At 43.9% G+C, this 21,176-nt stretch overlaps 1 protein-coding gene across 4 annotated transcripts; it reads left to right on the top strand.

The window, feature by feature from the left end:
• Positions 1 to 995: 995 nt before the first annotated feature.
• SPG21 (SPG21 abhydrolase domain containing, maspardin) lies at positions 996 to 20,774 on the top strand. Of its 4 annotated transcripts, none has more exons than XM_035131342.2 (9): positions 996 to 1,266; positions 6,400 to 6,492; positions 11,933 to 12,094; positions 15,939 to 16,019; positions 17,226 to 17,371; positions 18,006 to 18,114; positions 18,424 to 18,531; positions 19,328 to 19,468; positions 20,356 to 20,774. In XM_035131342.2, the coding sequence occupies exons 2-9, from the start codon at positions 6,430 to 6,432 to the stop codon at positions 20,488 to 20,490; spliced, it is 945 nt and encodes a 314-aa protein (XP_034987233.2). In that variant the 5' UTR covers positions 996 to 1,266; positions 6,400 to 6,429; the 3' UTR covers positions 20,491 to 20,774. The 4 variants fall into 4 exon arrangements, with proteins under 4 accessions (XP_034987233.2, XP_034987229.2, XP_060138969.1 ...); XM_035131338.2 differs by lacking the exon at positions 996 to 1,266 and adding an exon at positions 1,310 to 1,329; XM_060282986.1 differs by lacking the exon at positions 996 to 1,266 and adding an exon at positions 1,352 to 1,372.
• The last annotated feature ends 402 nt before the right edge of the window (positions 20,775 to 21,176 follow it).

Genomic DNA, 21,176 nt, shown 5'->3' with positions numbered 1-21,176 from the left:
CAGGTTAGGGAAGGTTGCCTTAAAGATGTAACCATTTTATTATGATAAACTTTCATTGACCACAAGGCACTTCATGAAATGTAGGAAGCTTAATCCTAAATTGGCAAGCATGTATACATATAGAAAGCAAATACAAGTGCAGTACAGTACAGATGTTAATACTGTAGTTAGATAACCACACATTATGGCCGCAGTCTAAAACTCACATAAACCCCTGGACTGTGTAATATATTAACCATCCTGCATTTATGTACTGAACTCTCTTATAGTTTTGGACTAGGGCTAGCAAGAGCCATGTTCAAACTCCCACTAAGTTTCAAAGCTCACTGGGTGCCCCCGAGCGGGTCACTATCTCCCCCAGCCTAACCGGCTTCACAGGGTTTTCGCGAGGAAAAAATGATTCAAGCACAACTGAGCCAGAGCGCCTACTGGGAGCCCGTGGGCCATATACTATATCTTACCCCAGGCATCCCCAAACTGGGCCCTCCAGCTGTTTTGGGACTACAATTCCCATCACCCCTGACCACTGGTCCTGTTAGCTAGGGATGATGGGAGTTGTAGTTCCAAAACAGCTGGAGGGCCCAGTTTTGGGGATGCCTGTCTTACCCCAACCTACCTCACAGGACTGTTGTGCGGATTTTAAAATAAAGGGGTGGTTGATAGAATCGTGTGCGAACACCCTGGAGAAAGTCAGGATATAAACACAATAAAACAAATCAATAACATATATTCGACATTTTAAATTGGTGGGTGGGAGGTGAGAGAAGACCCTGTGGCCCTGTTGCTGGACTCCAGTTCCCATCATCCCTATCTATTGGCCTTAGTGGCTGGGGCTCATGGGAGTTGTAGTTCCTTCAACCACAACGCCAGACGTTTGCGCCCTCCCCCGTCCCGTGTGCGCTTGCGCGTAAGGTGATTCCCCCCCCCGTCCCACTTAGTTCTTCAAATCACGTGACAGGAGCCCTTCCGCTTCGGTAGCCATGGAGCCTGTCGAGCTCAGGCTCCTTCCATCGGGCCCTTGCCCCTTTTAAGGGGTGTGTGACATCGAGTGATTGGCGTGCGCCGTTGGCCCGCGCCCCGCCCGCTTGGGAGGCGGGGGCGGGAGAGCGGCGGGGTTGGCTGCTTGAGGGCGCCGCGGGACGAGGAAGCGGTGGTGGCGGCGGCGGGGGCTGGGAAGATACCACTGACGTGAGAAAAGGAGGGGGGGGATACGATATTCGGCTATCCGTCAGCATCACCCCCCCACTCCCCCCTGTGGAAGATCCGGTAAGAAATGGAGGGGAGCAAAGGATCGGGACCTCAGTGAGGTTGATGGGGTACAGTGAGGTGGTGCGTGTATTGCTGTTGTTACCTCCTCCTGTAGATGAGGGAAGTAAGTTTGCAAAGGGTAGTTATGGCGATCAAGGTGCTGTTAATTAATTAATTGTTGTTAATTTGAGAGTGCGCGTGGTGGAAGCGGTTAAGAGTGCGCAGGAACCACGACGGGTTCAGAAATCCCTCACCGAGCCACGAAACTCGCCTTCTCAGTCTGGACTACCTCGCAGGGTTGTTGTGAGCAAGCAGGCGAAAGGAGGTGGGAGAGAGAAGTTCTCTGGAGGGAAGCGGGTGTGCGCATTTACTTAAACAGTGAGTCTAAAGTGTTCTGTGGTGGGTAGCTCGTTGCATATAGTTGATGTGGAAATGATAATATTTATATTTTTCAGGAAGGGGAGGTTGGGAAAAGGACTGAGCTGTGGAAGGGGGGATTTCCTCGTCAAAAAGGTGGTAGTGGGAAATGGGGGGATGCATTTAACTTTGCAATGTGCCTTGTAATGCCTTGTAAACATGGCTGCTTTACACTCATAAAGTTTATGATTTTTTTTAACCTAGCACTTTGTTATTGGTGTGCAGATGTAATTTATTGTGCTTTCTTTAATCAGGTGACAGCTCTTAACTCTTAACACACATTTGGAGTGCCTGTGCACTCTTTATACCAGCAAGTATCCATAGTGTTTTACAGAATAATCTAAGGAAAAACACAGGCCTCTGCCCCGAGCAGCATACAGTTTATGACTTTGAAAGAAAGTGGAGAGAGGGAGGGGGAGTGAAGAATATTGGGGAGACCTGTTATTGCTGCTCTGGCTTACTTCCAGTAGGGGTTGAGGACGTGTGTGCAATCCAAACCGCATCTGCTCTGATGCAAATACATTTGAATTCAGTGGGGCCTACTCTCGGATAAGCGGGCTCAGCATTGCAACCCAATGGATTAAGCCAAAGACTTGGTGGGAAAGCTATAATTGTATGTTTATGCAGAAAAATAGGAGGTAAATATGTTGTTTTGCCTTACACATTTATGGAAAGCAAAATCATATAACCAAGAAAGCAAAAACTGGCTTTCAGTGGGAGAGTGAAAGCGCCATTGAACTCTGCAAGACTTGATCCTGTGTTGCATAAATTTGTGCTTTAAAGTTCACCCAAACATTACTTGCACACCAAGCTCCCTGCACACACACAACAGTGCTACGTGTATATATAGTAAAGCACATGTGTCATGGCAAGTTTCTGGAAGAGGCCTTCCCTTTTATGTGTGAGAGAATGCCTCTTCAAAGATTGTGCTGTTGTTTTTTTTAAGTTTGATTTATTTTTAAGTGCTCTTACTCGAAAGTTGAAATCTGCTACCTGGACAATCTAGGGGTGTCTTTGTTATTGTTTTTTAGTTGTTTTTCCACAAAAGCTACTCAGAGCAACTTACAGAAACAAACATCAAAAACAACCTTCTTATTTTAATGGACAGGCAGAGCAAACCTGAGCCAGGCAGCAGCAGGTAAAGTAGCTACTGCATCGGAAGCCCTGCTGGCCTGTGCTGGCCAAGGTGGGAGAAAAGTGTTCCTCCCTCTCCCCCCAGTTCAAAATTTGCCCTGAAAGTATTGGTCCCCCTCAGAGGATCTGTGGGGCTTTGTGTCCAAAGCTGCCAACAGCCCATTTCAGGTCCTTCTGTAGGCTGCTGCCGATGGTACTTTCCTGGCTGCAGCAGCAGTACAACCACTCCCACTCCACCAGCTGTGATTGACAGGGGATCACCTTTGCTACGTATGTCCTACCCCCTCTGGCATCAGTGATCAGGGTGTTAGGACTGTGGTGTAAGGCTGCAAACCTAAATGCACCAGAGACAGTTCCACCGATCTCAGTGGGATTTACTTCTGATTAAATATGCATAGGATTGTACTGTGATCAAATGAATATTTGAAGCCCAGTAAGAATGGAAAGATGGACCTTCAGTTCACAGAGCCCAGTGATGGGAGTTCAGGGCCCAAGAAGAAGTGAGCCAGGTGTAATACCGAGGACTTTTACAAAACAAACTCTGGGTTTCCAAATGAAACGGATTGGTTTATTACATTTATGCTGGGCTTTTCAAAATTTGTGCATGATGGAAATCTATCTCGTAACTTCAGTGTTATATGAAATATGTATATACCCAATACATACATGACATATTCTAGGGCCTATCTTGGGGGCAGGATGCCTCTGAATGCCAGCTGCTGAAACTCACAAGTGGGGAGAGTGCTGTAGTGATGGTGGTGAAATTTCGGTTCTTTATTCCTGGATTCCAACATAGCTGTTGAGTTTGTTCAGGGCAATGTGGTGATGCTGGAGAAGGCTATGACGGGTGGGAAACCTTTCTCAGGTCCTGCATTCCCTTCTGGGTAACCTTTGGGGTGGGGAGGAGGGAGAGAAGCATGCCAGTTGTGGGGCAGAACAAAAAGTAGGTACAGTACAGCAATACATGTAAGTTTTACATTTGCACAGTAGACTACTTTCTAAACATACAAAGCTTATACCAATGACAAACGTAGTTGGTCTCTAAGGTGCTACTGGAAGGAATTTTTTGTTGTTGTTTCGACTACATCAGACCACTTACCTGTAACTCCCACCCCCCATTCATCTTCCATCTAGGCAGATTAATAGATACCTTCCAGCCAGGCAGAAACACCTGGGGTGTGAAGCAGGGTCGATGAAGGGTATGACATGGGGAGACTTCCAAGAACCAAATAGAGAGGTCTGGAGGACTGCATTTGGCCACGGAGCATGGGTTATGGGGGTAGAGGTGGGATCTTAATTGCCATGTACCCGGGAAGTGGCCTTGGTGCACCCAATGCTGTAAACTTTCTGGTTTCTACCTTTGACTTGAGAGTATGGAATGCACTAGTAAACAAATAAAAATCCTTTGGGTCTATCCTATGATCTGGATTACAAGTCTATACAGAGGGTTGCAGTACTTGGAGCTTAATTAGTTGTTGTTGGAAGTTGGAAACAATCCCTTTAAAACTTGGGTCCGAAACCATTCTTAAGTTGTAAGGATGAAGGGTGGTATAAGTTATAACCAGGCAGAATAGCTTGACTGTGCTTCACTTTATACTTAAGTGATCAACAGAAGATTTATGGCTAAAACAGGAATAAAACAACAGCACAGCCTTTTAATTGTACTGCATGCATAAAATGTTTTTCCACAGAAGTATTTTCCAGTTTAGGTTTGGTACATCTGGCTTTTATAGAAAGTGATGTTTTGAATTTTATTTCTGGTTTTAATTGAGATGTTATCTAACTTCCTAAATGGTAAGGAGCAGGTGGTTTTGAGGGCTTGGTTTTGTAAATTGTCTGATATAATGTTGTCTGCACCTATAGAAGTCTCAAGGCCTGGGGTAGCACTGAATGTTGGTTAATTAGTTAGTTCAAGGCATATTGGTAGAGAAGAATTAAAAATGGAGGAACTATTTGCTACGTTGTGTTCAAAGACGTCATCGGTAGTATTAAATCAGGGGTCTCCAAACTACGGCCCCCGGGCGGGATGCGGCCCAATTGGCCTCCCAATCCGGCCCGCGACGACCCCCGCCGCCCGCTGCCGCCGCCCGCTCTTACGGCGCGCGGCGCGGCGGCGATCTTCAAAATCGGCAAAAAATCGCCGAAAATCCTTTGTGCGCATGCGTATGGGCCTCTCCCGACCCAGAAGAGGTCATTTCCGATGCACTTCCGGGTCGGGGGAGGCCCATACGCATGCACACAAGCGATTTTCGGTGATTTTTTTCCGACCGTGTGCGCATGCGCACGGGCGCGCACTCCCCCGCCCTCCGGCCCGCCGTGCAGTCGGCGCGGCGGGCACCGGCCCGAAGCCCGGTAAGTCTGGGGACCCCTGTATTAAATCATAGGTGCCAAAAAGAGAAACTGGGATGGTTGTAGCTACAAAGTAAGACAGTGTTCACAACATACATTTAAAGCACATGTTTTCTGCAAAGAATACTGTAATGGGAACTGTAATTTACCCTCCCACAGAGCTACGATTCCCAACACCCTTAACAAGCTACAGCTCCCAAGGTTCTTTGGGAGAAGCAGTGTGTTTTAAATGTATGGTGTGTACGCTGCCTAACTCCTAACCACTGTGCATATTCATTTTTATTGTGCCCTTAGATTGGGTAAGCAGATACTTCCTCTTTGGCATTTTCTTGGCTCCCAGGTTTTGCCCAGGGTATATTACATGGCTGTAATACAAATATGTTCAACGTCAGTCATATTTGTGCCTGGGAAACTTTGACCGAGGAAGCTTTGTGTCCAAAGAGGCTGTACAAGTCAACACAGCCTGTGAACAGTATTTTGCAATGTTTTGTTGAATTCACATTCTGGATTTGACGGTCAAATGTTTGCAGAATTTGGAGAGTTTGGAATTAGGAAATGGGGGAGGGGGAGGGGGAAGTGACCTAGAGGCCGTGAGAAAGGCACATCCTTGGAAGCACCATCTTCTGAAACCCTTGAGAGTTTTGCAATACTGCCTCTGCATTTCTAAGCACACTTTGATATACAAAATGCTAGTTGTGTCCTGGGAGGAGTGCTTGAGTTTGATTCTTAGGAATGTGGAATTGTGCAAGATGCACAACTCTATTTGCAATGTACAGCCAAAAAACTGGTTTCTTGTTAAGGTTTTTGCTGTGCCATTTTGCTTGTTAACACTCTGCAAGGCTTTGACCCATAATCCTCACCAAAATGTGCTTCATTTCCTGTACTGTTTGGCCTACATGGAGCTACAACAGTGGTTCATCTTCTGTTATGCACAGTTGGTCCTTCAGCAGCAGTTGTATTTTATTTTTAGGAAGAGGCAGTTGGTTTCTCTGCTCCCTTGTGCCGTCTAACTAGAAAACATGTATTAAATCACTTCCAATTTGAACTTCCTTATCTTTTCCACCCCTTCCAATTTCTGAATTTTTCTTGGTGGTTTCCAGTTGCACACAAGTAAATAAGTAAACCTGAAGGGAAGAATAATAAACTGATGGGGCCTGAAAGCAGGTTTACCCTGAAGAAATTCCCTCAAGTATATAAGTGATCCTACATTTTATTTACTTTGTCTGAAACATGTCCTCTGTTGTGTTTCAGGTTTTTCTTTACCTTGGGTTCGTTACCACCATGGGAGAGATTAAAATCTCTCCTGACTATAACTGGTTCAGAAGTACAGTTCCTCTAAAAAAGGTAGGTCCAGCTTTTAATTCTTGCTGCCCTGGGCCTGTGCTCATTTGGGAGGAAGGGTGGAATATATGATTGATTGATTTGATTTGCCATCTGATCCCAAGGACATGTATATGAGGGATCTTCTGGTGCTGTTTACTTGATCCTTAATAGCAAACTCAGGGACATAGTTAGCAAGACCCTAGAACTCAAAATCTATTCAGTCATACCTCGTTACGTCCGCTGTGGGTTGTGTTTTTCCATGTTACGAACGCAGCAGATCCGGAAGTGTTTACTCCCGGGTTTCGCCGCGTGTGCATGCACAGAAACGTTCTGCGCGCTTTCGCGCATATGTAAAAGCGCCACTCGGGTTGTGGACTTTTCGGGGTGTGAACAGCGGAACGTATCGGGTCCGCAACCCGAGGTACCACTGTATCAGGTCCATAGACACTTATGTTCTGTCTGTCCATATTCCGGAAGAATCATACCATGCAGAGGTAAAGAGGTCTAGGAAGTATACAGTGGTACCTCTACTTACAAATAACTCTACTTACGAATTTTTCTACTTACAAATGGAGCTCCGTCCGCCATCTTGGATGCGGTTTAGATAGGATTTTTTTTCTACTTACGAATTTTTTCTCCCAATGCATTCCTATGGGATTTGACTTACAAATTTTTTCGACTTACAAATGTGTGTTCGGAACGCATTAAATTCGTAAGTAGAGGTACCACTGTAGAGTTATTCGTAAGTAGAGGTACCACTGTATATATATTTAACCCCCCCCCTTTAGAAACTCAAGATGGTAGAGAAATTTGGTTTGGTTTGTATTTTTTACTGTCTTCTGCAACATTAGCTACCCCTCCCAGTTTGGTGTCATCTGCAAATTTGATTAGCATCCCCTCAATTCCTTCATCCAAGTAATTTATAAAGCCGTTGAACATCAACGGGTCCAGGACAGAACCCAGGGTGACGAGGAACCATTAAGGAGTACTCTGTGTTCAGTCAACCAGCTACAAATCCACCAACTGTTACCTCGTTCAACCCACATTTTACCAGCTTCCTTGCGAGAATATCATGGGGGTCTTTGTCAAAAGTCTTACTGAAATCAAGATACACTATGTCCACAGCATTTCCCTGATCCACCAAATTTGTTATTCCATCAAAGAAAGAACTCAGATTGGCCTGGCATGACTTATTTTTGAGAAACCCATGCTGGGCCTTAGTAATCACAGCATCCTTTTCTAAATGCTCACAGACCGACTGTTGAATCTGTTCTGAACCTTCCCTGGTATTGATGTCAAGTTCACCGGTCGGTAGATACCTAGGTCTTCCTTTCCCCCATTTTTGAAGATGGGGGCAACATTTGCCCACCTTCAGTCTGTAGGGTCCTCATCTACTCCAAGAATTCTCAAAGATAATAGACAAAGGCTCTGAAATTACATCCGCATGCTCTTTGTGCAGCTCATCAGGCCCTGGAGATTTGAATTCATTTAAAGTAGCTAAGTGTTACCTTACTACCTCTCTTCCTATATTGGGCTGCAGCTCCCTCCTTACATCATTCTGTTATCACCAGGTTGGGCATCACTTTCCTTTGGGGTGAAGACAGAGGCAAAGTAGGTGTTGAATAGTTCCACCTTTCTCTGTTGCCCAATAGCATTTCTCTGTCTTCCCAAGCAGAGGACCTACCACTTGCTTGTTCTTCCTCTTACTTCAGACATACCCGAAGAAACCTTATTATTATTTTTAACCTCTCTTGAAAGCCTGAGCTCATTCTGTTGGACCACAACCCAACTGTTGTAAATGTTGTGGTGCATATTGAAGACCTGTGGGAATTTTCATTGGTGTCTGAGGCCAACGTTTCCCTTGAGTAATGCTCTTTTTCTACAAAGCATAGCAGCCACAGAGATAGAAGGTAGTGTGATGAGATGTGTGTGAGCATGCCTCCCCTGCGGAGAACTCTGCCCTGTGCCCAAAGGAGAAGAGAGAATAAAACCGTCACAGCTGCTTCTGCTCATCACCTCAGACTGGAATTAATTTGAATGCCCTGCCCTCCCTGGCTGCAGAAAATAAAACTACAACAAGATGGAGTATTTCTTCTGTTACGAAATACTTGGCATCTTCCTTAACATGCTTCTCATCAACCTGAATCACAGCTGTGCAAATAATTATTGCTTAGCTGAATAATCACAGTAAGACTCCTTGAAGCATGGAACCAACATTCTCGTGATGCTTAGAATCAGAATTGTAGAGTTGGAAGGGACCACAAGGGTCATCTAGTCCAACCCCCTGTAATGCAGGCAGGAATCTTTTGCCCAGCAATCTTTTGCCGACCTTGAGATTAAGAGACTCATGCTCTACCAACTGAGCTATCCCAGAGAGAGGTGTATTTTTCAAATCTGGGTGATGTGCTCATTGTGGTGAATTGTCATATGACTCACTGGTATCAATGAGCAAATCTGTCAATTTCAGTTTTTTTCAGTTTCTCATTTTTCCATTCTTAAGTTCAGTCCTCCACATTTCTGTATCAGTTGGTGATTATTATTTTTTTAAGTCCTGAAAATTCATCAGTATTTGAGTGTGATTTTCTGCTAATATACACATTTTTGCAAAGCCAGTTTCCCTCATAGTATGCACTTTTTGTATGTTATTTTTGCTAATGTATGCATTTATATGCATATTTTACCCTAGATATGCATTTTTGTACACGTTACTTGGCTGGAGAACCGCATTGCAGAATTTGGAGAAATGGAGATTTCAGAGGATGATGGTTCTGTTTTGCTTTGCATCCTATTTTGAAAAGTGTGGATTAGGTAGGTAGCAGTGGCCCTCTAGAGTATCAGTCAGGGGTCTCCACACCCTACCTGGAGATTGAACATGGGAGCCTTTGCATGAAAAAGCATATGCTCAGCCACTGGGTTACGGCATGTCCTGAAAACAGTTAGCATCATGTGATGTGGTGAACTCTATCATCTCAGCAGTAAGCATGCATTCAGAGAATCTTTTGACTGTCTGGAATGTAAAGGCTGAAATCTCATGGGTGGTTCGTGGTTAGAAAAGATAGTATGAATCAGGGCTAATATCGTATGCTGAGTAGACCTGCATTAAAGAACTTCTGTTCAGTGGGGTGCACCTCTACAGGAAATTCTCATCTTAACAAATACAAAAAAAAGTTCTCTTTTAGAATGTGAAAATCAAAAGGAGACTGGAGAGGAACCCTGTTGTTATTGGATTTCTGGCATGCAGCCCTGCTTAGGATTATCTTTGAGTCTTTTTTGTTTTAGGTGAACAGTGCAAGATTTTCTAGCAACATGTGATCTTTCACATGCTTCCTCAAGTACAGCTTTTACTGTAGACCAGAGACATCTAGCCAAACAGCTCTTAAGGTTTTGTCAGCTGCTTTCCTTTCAAATGTTAATAGAGGCGTTGTGTGGTGATGGAGGAGGAGGAACAGCTGAATTTGTGCTATTGTTTCCATCTAGAGAAGTTCAACAAACTTGACACTGATTGAATAAACTGGATATTTTTATGCGCAGAAGATTTTGGTGTAATCTGCAATCATATAAATTTATGTGGGTTTTGTAATTGACTTAAACATAGGGTGAGGGTTTCCCTTATTCATGTTATGGAATACTGTATTGAGAGTAAACGCATAGGGCAAGACCCAATGAAATGCCGACTGGACACAACAAGATTTGCCTTCCACTCCCCTTTATCTGTTTTGGAGGATCACTCAACCCTCCAGAACAGATCTTTGGAGCATGGAGGGGACTGCAAGGAACACCACAGTTGGATTTCACCCATTTTTGGTAGCCTCTAGTAAATGAAGGGATTGTTATAAAAACCTGGAGCTTATTGCACTAAACATTCCTGGATAAAGCAGACACAGAATGTACTTCAGTAAATCTTAATGAGTGAAGTTAAAACGCTTCTAATATTATTGTTAGTTTATAATTGTGACCCATCTTCAGAGCAATGTTCATATTAAAGCCAAAGCAGTAATAATAATAATAGTAATAATAATTAATAATACTGTAATTTAAAAAATTACTTTGGGCTACACACTCAGGAGTAAATTCTATTGAACTTAATGGGATTTACTTCTAAGTAGACATGCAGTGAATTGTGCCCATCTTTTAATTTGGGATGGCTCTCCAAATGTTGCTGGATTATGGCTCCCATCATCTTTGACCATTGGCCAGGCTAACTGGGGTTGATGGGAGGTGGAATTCAACATCTGGAAGGCCACAGAGCAGCCATTCCTGTTTTAATGAATGTAAGTCTGGGTTGGTCAAAGTGGTGGCCTATAGACATTCTTGGTCTTCCAATCCCATCAGTCATAGCCAGCATGACCAGTGGCCAGGGATTAGCAAAATGTAGTTTGATAACATCTGGAGGGTACCACATTGGCAACCCATGGTGTACTGTAGGTGTTTTACATGCATCCATTAACCAATTTTTTTTTTTATCTGAGCGGCTCCTTTGTACTCAGAGTGGTTTTGGATCCGAAATGGCTGCTGAGGGTCTCGTTTCCTTGCTCAACCTGCAGTGTCTAAAAAAGGAAGCCAGCTGCATGTCTCTTTCCTCTGAAGCTTGAAGAGCAAAACCACTCTCTTTCCATCCCCCAATATTTTTTCAGTCTCATGATTTGGTGACGGCGAGTTGGGAGAGCAGAGGAAGTCTGACTTCTGAATATTTTAGATTTGCTTACGTCTTTTCTAACTTGGATCTGTTCCAAGGCAGAATGTCTTGATGCTCACATGATTGAGTTCCATGCCTGCTCTCCTGCGGTAGGCGTATGACATGCGCATTGAGTACATTAACTTTGCTTTGGCCTGTGACCATTTTGGGGTGGGGGAGGGCATATTTGGATCCACAACAATATTGTCTGGAGGGGTCTAAACAGTCAGAGAGAAGGGAAGGAGATCATTTTTTTTAATATAAAAATTCTTTATCAAGGCCAGTCTGGAGTAGGCATGGCAAAGCCATTATTTCATCTCTTCGCATGACAGGATCTTGCAAAGGATTGTGCATATTACATGTGGATAAGGCAGTGGCAGGTTGTGTGGCTTACACAGAATCAGTTGCAAAGCAGCCAAATGGCTGGTTCATGGAGCTGGTTGAAATGCAATTGATTACGTATATTTCACAGTTGCACTTCTTCTGCCTCCAGATGTATTTCAGTAGGCTGTGTAAACATAAGATGCGACAAGCTAAGACTACTTTGCAAGCAGTCCGTTTTTAAATGTAAAGCAGAGAAGAGATTCCTGGAATCAAGAGTAGCAGAAAATTTTAGACTCTGGAGTTAATTGTCTTATTCCGTCTGTGTCTCCCCACGTCCCCTTTAGCTGCTACTGCATAGTCCTGCCCCGATGATACTACCACCCAGAATTCAATGATGGCTGTGCTGAAGGAATATGTGCATTAGAAGAAGCCATTTTTACCTTCTCTGCATTTATTTTACAGATTATAGTAGATGACGATGACAGTAAAGTTTGGTCACTCTATGATGCAGGACCGCGTAATATCCGGTGCCCCCTTATATTTCTCCCACCTGTCAGTGGAACGGCTGATGTTTTCTTCCAGCAGATTTTAGCCTTGTCCGGATGGGGTTACAGAGTCATTGCTGTAAGTATCTTCAGCACAGTCCTGAAATTCTCAGCATTTGAGCAAATCCGTCTTGTTATGTATGTTCTCAAAGCAATATGAAATGTACTAGATTTCAGCTATGGCCATTCAAGCCTGTCCTTTGGAATTCTGGTCATGCAGCTTTTTCACGTGCCTACATTACTTGGGTGCATATTTTGTCCCTAAAGCCTGCTCTGAAATTTGATACTAAGAGTTTTAAGATCGCATTTAACCTTGGTGGTTTTATTTAATGAGAGAACATTCCTCTGAGGCAGGATATCTGGATCAACACCATCTAATCCCTTTTGGTAATTCAATTAGAATTCCAGCCTTATAGTACAGAGAGCGTCTTAAGAGTTGAGGCTTAAAATTTAGGATATACATCTCTTGGGAGATGGATACCTTTTCCCTGTAGTGATAGAAGATTGATAAGGGGCTCCCTCCTACTACTCTTTCAAGTGCTAATTTAATACATGTCAGCAAAGCTCTTGGAACTCCCATCCACTGGAAAACAGTGAACTTAGGTGACATTTGGAGAGTCTAGGTTGGTTTAGCTTCTGGATTCTAGGGCTTCTTACACTTGTTGGACTGTTATAAAAAGCTTCAAGCCCTAATGATGATCACAAAGCAGAATAAACTTCTTCAACCTAGTGTCCTCTAACTAGACAGTGGCTTCCAGCAACCCCAGCTATACTGGCTGAGGCTGATGGGAACTGTAGTCCAAAGCATCAGGAGGGCACCAGCTTGAGAACATGAGTAGACTTCTTGAAAATGTAGACTACACCTGACTTTTTCCGTAACTACATCTAATGAAATTGTTTTGAAACGTAGATGGGGGTGCAAACGTGTTCATTTCCCCGCCTATTAGTGCTGCCTTTCAGAGGCCAGTGGGTAAAACTTTCAGAGGCTAGGGGCTAGTGCCACCTAAGCATCTCTACAATCCTGACCCCCCCCCCAATGACATATAATTCTTATTATCCAAAAAGTGAACTCCTATTCATGTGAAGGAAGCCTAAAAGGCCATTAACTGTTAATAACTCATTCTCAAATTGCCTCCCTTAAAAATCAAATGGCCCCCCTGTGGGGCATGTGCCCCACGTCGGGAACCATGGGGCTAGTGGGTAAAACTAAAAATGGAAAATTAACCATTGCATAATGTACAGTGGTACCTTGGGTTACAAACGTTTCAGGTTACAAACTCCGCTAACCCAGAAATTGTACCTCAGGTTAAGAACTTGGCTTCAGGATGAGAACAGAAATTGTGCTGTGGCGGCAGCAGGAGGCCCCATTAGCTAAAGTGGTGCTGCAGGTTAAGAACAGTTTCAGGTTAGAGTTCCAGTTCCGCCTGCAGGAATGGCTGGCCTGTTTTCCATCCCTCCGACCTTCATAAGGAATTTGGCAGTTGCTAGGGGAGTAAATGGCAACCCCCCTACCTCTCCGGGGGTTACGGAGAGGGGCCACTGGCCCGCGATGCCCCCAAACCCACTCCGATTGTTTAAGGAGTGGGGGGGGGGCTTGGGCTGAAGCACTTATGAGGAATGTCGGAACTCCCGGACGCTAACCTGCATGGCGGGATCTCCATGATTAAAAAAGACAATTAGGTTTAAATTCATGGACATACTTCAGAAGGAGGGGCAGAAGCTCTGTTTACTGCCGAGGAATTTACGCTGCTGAGGGTGAGGAGTCAAAGGCTGTATTTTATCTGGAAGAAGGATTGATGGGGACGGAACGACAAGGGAAGTGAGGTTTGTTTGTTTTTTTGCATATGAGTTACTTCGTACCTTCCCGGACGCGATGCCCTGGCTTGTTTGGAACGAACGAGAAATAAAAGATATCTGTGTGAGTTGAACTTTATAAACTGTTGATACTGAGTATATTTTTTGAAGATGTAAAATTGCTGACGAGAGAAGCCCCCCTCTAACCGGATAGAAGGAGTGCCTGGAAAGCGTTCGGAGGATTTATGAGTTGTGACGCACTTTGAATTTGAACAGCGACCTGAAGCTAAGTTCAGCTATAGGGCAAGGAGAGCCACTAATTTATCAAGAGTCTATGCATATGTGACGGCTGGATCTTCTGCCTAGAAAAGCTGTAAATTTCATAAAGATCGTTAATCTACATAGTTATGAGAAGAAAACGAAAGTGATTTAAGTTTTCTAAGATGGCGCTGCTCCGTGTTGAAAGACCGACGCAACAGGGACGCTCCAGACTAAGAAGATTTATGGGGAGGCCGGACTGATTAACTCACACAGGAGAAAGAACATATGTGAAATCTCGTTTGATACTTATCTCAGCAGCTGGGAAAAAATTGGATGAAAGAGGAAACATCTATGTGACTGTAAGGGAAAGATCGGGACTATTATAGACTTTGAGTGATGATTTGGACTTTAGAAAAAGACGGCAGTGGGCAGTTGCGAGGAATCCCCAATTTCTTGAAGCATGGGAACCCCGAAAATTTTAGATGATTTGGCATAACATTCGGTCTGATTGATGTATATTTGTATAATTTGAAATAATGGATGTGACATAATTGTTTTTAATTGGAAAATTAATAAAAATATGTTATAAAAAAAAGAACAGTTTCAGGTTAAGAACGGACCTCCGGAACGAATTAAGTTCTTAACCAGAGGTACCACTTGTGGCGATCACACAGGGTCCCGGACTTTTCACGGTCTATTGATCCCTGTGCCACCACTTTATTTCCCACTGCCACCAACCAGCCTCTACCTGGTAAAATACTGAGTCCAGTCAGGGTTAAATTGGAACATAAAACTTCTGTTTATTTATTGCAGTTTAACAAGCGTGTGGTTTCATAAACGGTCTTCAGTCAATTATAAACACTTGGTGCCTATACCGGCCTATACCTTCCTATACCTGCTCACACTCCCTAAACCAGGGGTCCCCAGACTTACCGAGCGGCGGGCCGGTGCCCGCCGCGCCGCCCGCGCGGTGGGCCGGACGGCAGGGGAGTGCGCGCGCAGCGGGCCGGAGGGCGGGGGAGTGCGCGCCCGTGCGCATGCGCACACGCACACGGGCGGAAAAAAAATAGCCGAAAATCGCTTGTGCGCATGCGTATGGGCCTCCCCCGACCCGGAAGTGCACCAGAAATGACCTCTTCCGGGTCGGGAGAGGCCTGTACGCATGCGCACAAAGGATTTTCGGCGATTTTTTGCCGATTTTTTAGATTGTCGCTGTGCTGCGCGCCGTGAGAGCGGGCGGCGGCGGCGGGGGTCGTCGCGGGCCGGATTGGAAGGCCGATTGGGCCGCATCCGGCCCGGGGGCCGTAGTTTGGGGCCCCTGCCCTAAACCAACCTCTTTCCTGCATCCAGTTCCACCCTGAACTTCCTAGCAACTAACTGTTACTGACTCAGCTCATATTCCGCTACACTAACTCAACCTACCCACAGACACCCCCCCCCCGCAATTAAACTCCCACTCCAATCCCCACTGAACTCTGAACTCTTGAAAATCCAAACTTGCATGGCAGAGAATAATGTGGAGAATAATGGGTTTTCAGTCGAGTTTGCTTTATCACAAGGGTACGGAACTTTTGGTTCTCCAAATCTTGTTGGATGGCAACTCCCATAATGCTTCACTGTTGACTGCCCTAGTTGAGACTGATGGGAACCCAACAACATCTGAAGGGCTGCAGGTTGCTTCATCCAGGCTTCGTAGCATGCTTTGACCTCATACAAGGTGGGATTCTCCCCATATACAATGCAGGTGTCTGTCTAAGTTGCTAGCTGGTTCTTAAATTATTCTTACTGGTAAAGAGGGTTAAAATGCATGTTTTTACATCTTTGTCTTTATTCATGTCACCATTGTTAACCTACCTTTCTATTCTTAGCTGCAGTATCCAGTTTACTGGGAAATTTTTGAGTTCTGCGATGGATTCAGAAAACTATTAGACCATCTACAGCTGGATAAAGTTAGTGCCCTGAGATTGACAAATAGCCTGTGCTTACAATAGAAATGTTAGGTAAAAAGCCTAGAGTTTATTCAGAATAACCTTAATTGCTCCAACAAAGGAGAGCCCTCGCCTGTTATTTTCCAACCCCATTGATTGATTTTTTTGTTGCTCTTTTTTTCAGGAACTTTTCTAAGTAAACAGCATATTCTGGATAGGACTTGGCTGTTCTTAAATTGTAATAAATCTTCGAAAATATATTTTCTCTAAAATGGTTTATGATAGCTGTTGAATGGAAGCTTGCATAAGCTGTGTGTGAAATAGTATAAGTTATTTTTGAATTTATATACCCCCTGCCCACCTTTTGACAAAAAGGCCCCAGGGTGATTTAAAGAAAAATGGAAATACGTTTTTGTCTGGTAGACCTTACTTTATTTCTGCGAGGGCCATTGTCTATGAATGTAACTGATAAACTTTGGGAAATCCCAAATGGGGAGGATAATCTTATTTGGAACAACTTTCTCTGCAAAATACCATGAGAGCGATTATAGCAGGGCCTGGTAAACTGCAGGCTCAGGAGCTGGTTGCGATGCCCCCAGATCTCTAGCCAGCCTTTGGCACTCTCCCCAAGCCACACACCTCACTGGTCTTGCTTCACCCCTTGAGTGTTTTGCTTGGCAGGAATATTTCACTGAACTGTAATAGTGCCTCTTGCTTGCCTAGATAGAGAGGGGTGTGTGAGTCTAAAGAAACGAGGCTACTATACTTTTCTGGTTGCTCAGAAGGGAATGCAACCCTTGGGATGAAAAAGGTTCCTCACCCCTGTGGTTTGGCATAATGCAAGGGCAGCCAGCCTGGTAGTCCCCTCTAGATGTTGTTGGACTCCAACTCTTACCAACTCCAGCCAGCATGGCCTGTGGTTGAGGATGATAGAAGTTGTAGTCCAACAGCATCTGGAGAGCACCACATTGGCTACTCCTGGCGAAGTCCTTAAGAGCAAAGTATGAACAAGAAACCACCTGGTTTAAAATGCATCTCTGTCATTGACTCTCACCAGGTAGTCTTCGGCAAGCCAGTCTCCACTTTCCACCTGCAATGCAATCATAATACTTGCCTAGCTTTCGAGTGCTTTTGAATCCAAAACATCATACAAAATGCATTAATAAAAACAGCTAGCCAAAGGATGTTGCTATTATTTATTGCGATATCTTTTACTTTTAAAATTAGGTTCACGTCTTTGGTGCTTCTTTGGGGGGCTTCCTTGCTCAGAAATTTGCTGAATACACTCACAAGTCTCCCAGAGTCCAGTCTCTGATTCTGTGCAACGCTTTCAGTGACACCTCCATTTTCAACCAGACATGGACGGCAAACAGGTGAGAGATGTATGTAGGCAAAACAAATAGGATTTGGGTTGTGGTTTAGATAGGCATAAGGGCCATTTCCTGCCTACTGTTTGTGAACTTTGGGTTAGGTAGAGTTATGGCAAATACAGCTTGGCCTGTGCAAAGCAATTTTTAATAAAAAAAACGAAGAACTGCTCCACTTCTTAGAATTAGCTTTTGGAGCCCATAAATGTTATGATATACAGTCATACCTTGGGTTACAGACACTTCGGGTTGCGCACCGCACCCGGAAGTACCGGAATGGGTTACTTCCGGGTTTTGGCACTCGCGCATGCGCAGAAACACTGAACCATGCTTTGTGCAGAAGCGCCGAATTGTGACCCGCACATGCACAGACACGGCACTGTGGGTTGCGATCGTGCCTCCCGCACAGATCATGTTCGCAACCTGAGAGTCCACTGTATATAGAAAAAAATCCCTTCTGTTGTATTAATGCAAGCAGTTACAAGTACATGCTTTAATGCCAAGGGAGTTCAGTTCAGCATGTCTTGTGTTTTAATGTTTGCATGGTTTATACAAAATGTTTCTCATGACAATCCAGTGCTTCTCCTGGAGGGAGGAGAAAGCGACAAAAATTTTGACCTTTCTATAATTCTCTTTTCAGCTTTTGGCTAATGCCTGCCTTCATGCTGAAGAAAATTGTCCTTGGGAATTTTGCATCTGGTCCTGTAGATACCGAAATGGCTGATGGCATTGATTTCATGGTTGATAGGGTGAGGATTCCCAGTGATCAGTTGTATGACTTTAAGATTTGCAATCTGAAATCCCATCTAATATTGGTTATTTCCCTCATCCCTTCTTCCTTCAGTGCCATGTCTTTTACACATTAAACTTTAGGCATGGTTTGTCCTTTTTAAACTTATTCTTGCTTATGACCGTTCTGGGAGCCTATTTGGCTGTGAAGAGTGGGGCAAATGTGCTTCAAACGCCCAGAGGTTGCGATAAGCTTGGTTATTTCTTTACTGCCCTGCCTTGAAACAAATTCACAACCTTCTTTTAAATTTATTTATTTTTCCTGATAGCTGGAAAGCCTGGGTCAGAGTGAGCTCGCTTCAAGACTTACCCTCAACTGCCAAAATTCCTACGTGGAACCTCATAAAATCAGAGACATTCCTGTGACTATCATGGATGTAAGTTACCTCTTATTTAGGGTGTGGGATTGGGAGAGGAACACTTATTGAGCATCATTCTAGGAAGATGCAAGGTCCAGTTTTGGGAACGGAGAGAACATCAGCGAGAGCATGCCTATTTTTAAAACATAGCTGTGTCCCTATAGAACTACTTTCCCCAGTTATAAGAGGTGGGATAATAGTACTGCTTATCAACGACAGATGCTGTCAGGGCAGATTCATTTCATAATCTGTAGCAATTTATAGTGGGCCGTTTGCAGAGCTTTTCAGAGTAAACAAACATCTTGGAAGTGGATGTGTCTTCAACACAGCGATGGCTCAGCACAACTCCTTCTCTGGCACCAAATGTTGTAACACATTAAAAAAGTGAATACAGAAGAGAGTTTAAATAAGGTGTAGGCAGCGTGGGGCTTGAGGTCAGTTGGCATTGCCTATTTTTCTTTCACTAAAAGCTGCGTGCGGATTTGCAGTTGACCTTTTTCAGCTGCAACTTTTTCATCTGGGACTCATGACCCTGAGATTAAGAGTCTCATGCTCTACTGGCTGAGCTATCAAGGAGCCTTTGTCAGTCAGCAGCAGATTGAGCTGCACAGCTGAACTTCCAAAGCACAAGTGGCTAACCTGTGCCCCCACAAACGTTGCTGAACTCCAATGGCTAGTGGCAAGGGATGATGGGAGCTGTAGTTCACTGATAATGTAGAGGGCCACCCCTGTTCTAAACAGAAAAAAAAAGTTTCTCTGTTAGAATGCATGGGATCTACAGGCAGTTCTTAGCACGGGATGCTTGTTTTTTTAGGTGTTTGACCAGAGTGCTCTTTCCACCGAAGCAAAAGAAGAGATGTATAAGCTGTATCCCAATGCTAGGAGAGCTCACCTCAAGACAGGGGGCAATTTCCCATATCTCTGCAGGAGTGCCGAAGTAAACCTCTACGTCCAAGTAAGTCTGTAGCTTTAAATTTCTCAGCTGTTTGGAAACCACAGAGCTCTGCCTGCATTGCCAAAGGGGTTTATGCAAGCGTTGAGGTGTTAACATTGCTGACAGATTATCAGAGGATGAGTAAAGCTGGGGGTGGGGTGGGGGTGGGGGTCAGCGTTATTACAAATCCCCATCCGATGGAGGCAGGCATGTTGCATGGAGGAGAGAAAAGGAAGGAAGGTCAAGAGGTTTCTATTATTGGGCTGCAGGAATGCTGCTGTGGGTTTTAAGAAAATATCCTCCCTAGCCGCCACCAAACAGTAAAAGAAGATTCGTGGCATTGCCAAATGTTCCTCTCCTGGAGTCATTTGGAGTTTGGGTGTTATATGGACATGCCTGCCATTGTTCAAATATGCTGCTCCATACAGCTTGTGCTGCCTCTGGGAATGGTTCCTGCCTCTTCCTAGAAGACTGCAAACCCTTCAGATGGTGTGAAACTTGTGGTGCTTGCACCAGCAGTGGTGGTGGTGATTATTATTATTTTTAAAGTGGAACAAGCACTGTTACAGGCACCATATAATATTTGTTAAGAAGTCGATCTTTTAGTGTGACAGCACCTTACCCTTTGGAACTCCCTGCCAGCACCTTCGCTGGGCTCCTTTCGGTGCCTACTAAAACATTTCTATTAAGACAAACCACCTCAGATATGTAGAATGCCAATCAGTTTATCACCGATTCTACTTTTAAAATGTTTTAGAACTTTTTATTCTTTTTGTAAACTGCTGTGGGGTTGCTGTTTTTTACAGTCATGTGGTGTATACATTCTATGAAACAAATAATCAAAGAGTGCTGCGACTTACAGGAAAGGGTGAATATGTGCCACTTTGCCTATTTTTCCTATCCTGTAGATCCATCTACTTCAATTCCACGGTACTAGATATGCTGCAATTGACCCTTCCATGGTCAGCGCAGAAGAACTTGAAGTACAGAAAGCCAATCTCCAAGCCAGCAGTGAGCAAGAGCAGCAGCAGCAGCAGTCATAGTCCTTGGGACTCGCAGAATCTCTTCATCCAGAGGGTCTTACCCTTTCCTTCTTTTTTTGGAAGTCTTCCCATCAAATTGCATCTTTTTTCAGTTTGCCTTGATTCCTTAGTACTTAACCAGTTAGAACTGTGTCCTTTAAAATAGGTTGGACTGATTTCATTAAATGAAATGCAACTACGGACACTCGGTCACATCACTGTTTAAATGAGCTGAATTCAGATTATAAAAAAAAGAGTTAAGAGTATCACTTTGGATGACTTGTTTTAGAAACAACAGTCTGAGATGAACTTTTGCTACCAAAGCCTTCACGATTGTGTTCTTAAAGAAGATAATCTTATATATATCCATGCAGAGAGGGGGATGTATGTATCATGAGTGAATTATGTATGTCTGCAAGTTACAATTCATAGGATATTTAGTTTAAAAAACTCAGTTGAAGTGCCAATATTGCTATTATTATTTTTCTTTTTATATGGTTGCCAGTTAATGCTTTAATTTGAGATTATAACGCATTTGTTTTTTTATTGTCTTGCTTTCTAAAAAAAATTTGAATAAAATTTCAGTTTGGGAAAAAAAGGCTCCTCTGCCATCAACAGTGCATGGTAACTTTGCTGCCTACATAGCTATAAACATATATTTAAATTTCAAAAACCGTACCAAATACAAGGCTATTAGGCTTCATTTA

The sequence above is a fragment of the Zootoca vivipara genome, chromosome 14 (assembly GCF_963506605.1).
Source record: "Zootoca vivipara chromosome 14, rZooViv1.1, whole genome shotgun sequence".
Classification (NCBI taxonomy): Eukaryota; Metazoa; Chordata; class Lepidosauria; order Squamata; family Lacertidae; genus Zootoca; species Zootoca vivipara.
The sequence above is the reverse complement of the archived record's forward strand: the minus strand, read 5'-3'. Positions and strand labels throughout refer to the sequence as shown.

Coding starts and splice junctions, on each gene's coding strand:
- SPG21 (XM_035131338.2), top strand. Junction 12,095..15,938: donor GGGGTTACAGAGTCATTGCT/GTAAGTATCTTC, acceptor TTCTATTCTTAG/CTGCAGTATCCAGTTTACTG. Junction 19,469..20,355: donor AAGTAAACCTCTACGTCCAA/GTAAGTCTGTAG, acceptor CCTATCCTGTAG/ATCCATCTACTTCAATTCCA.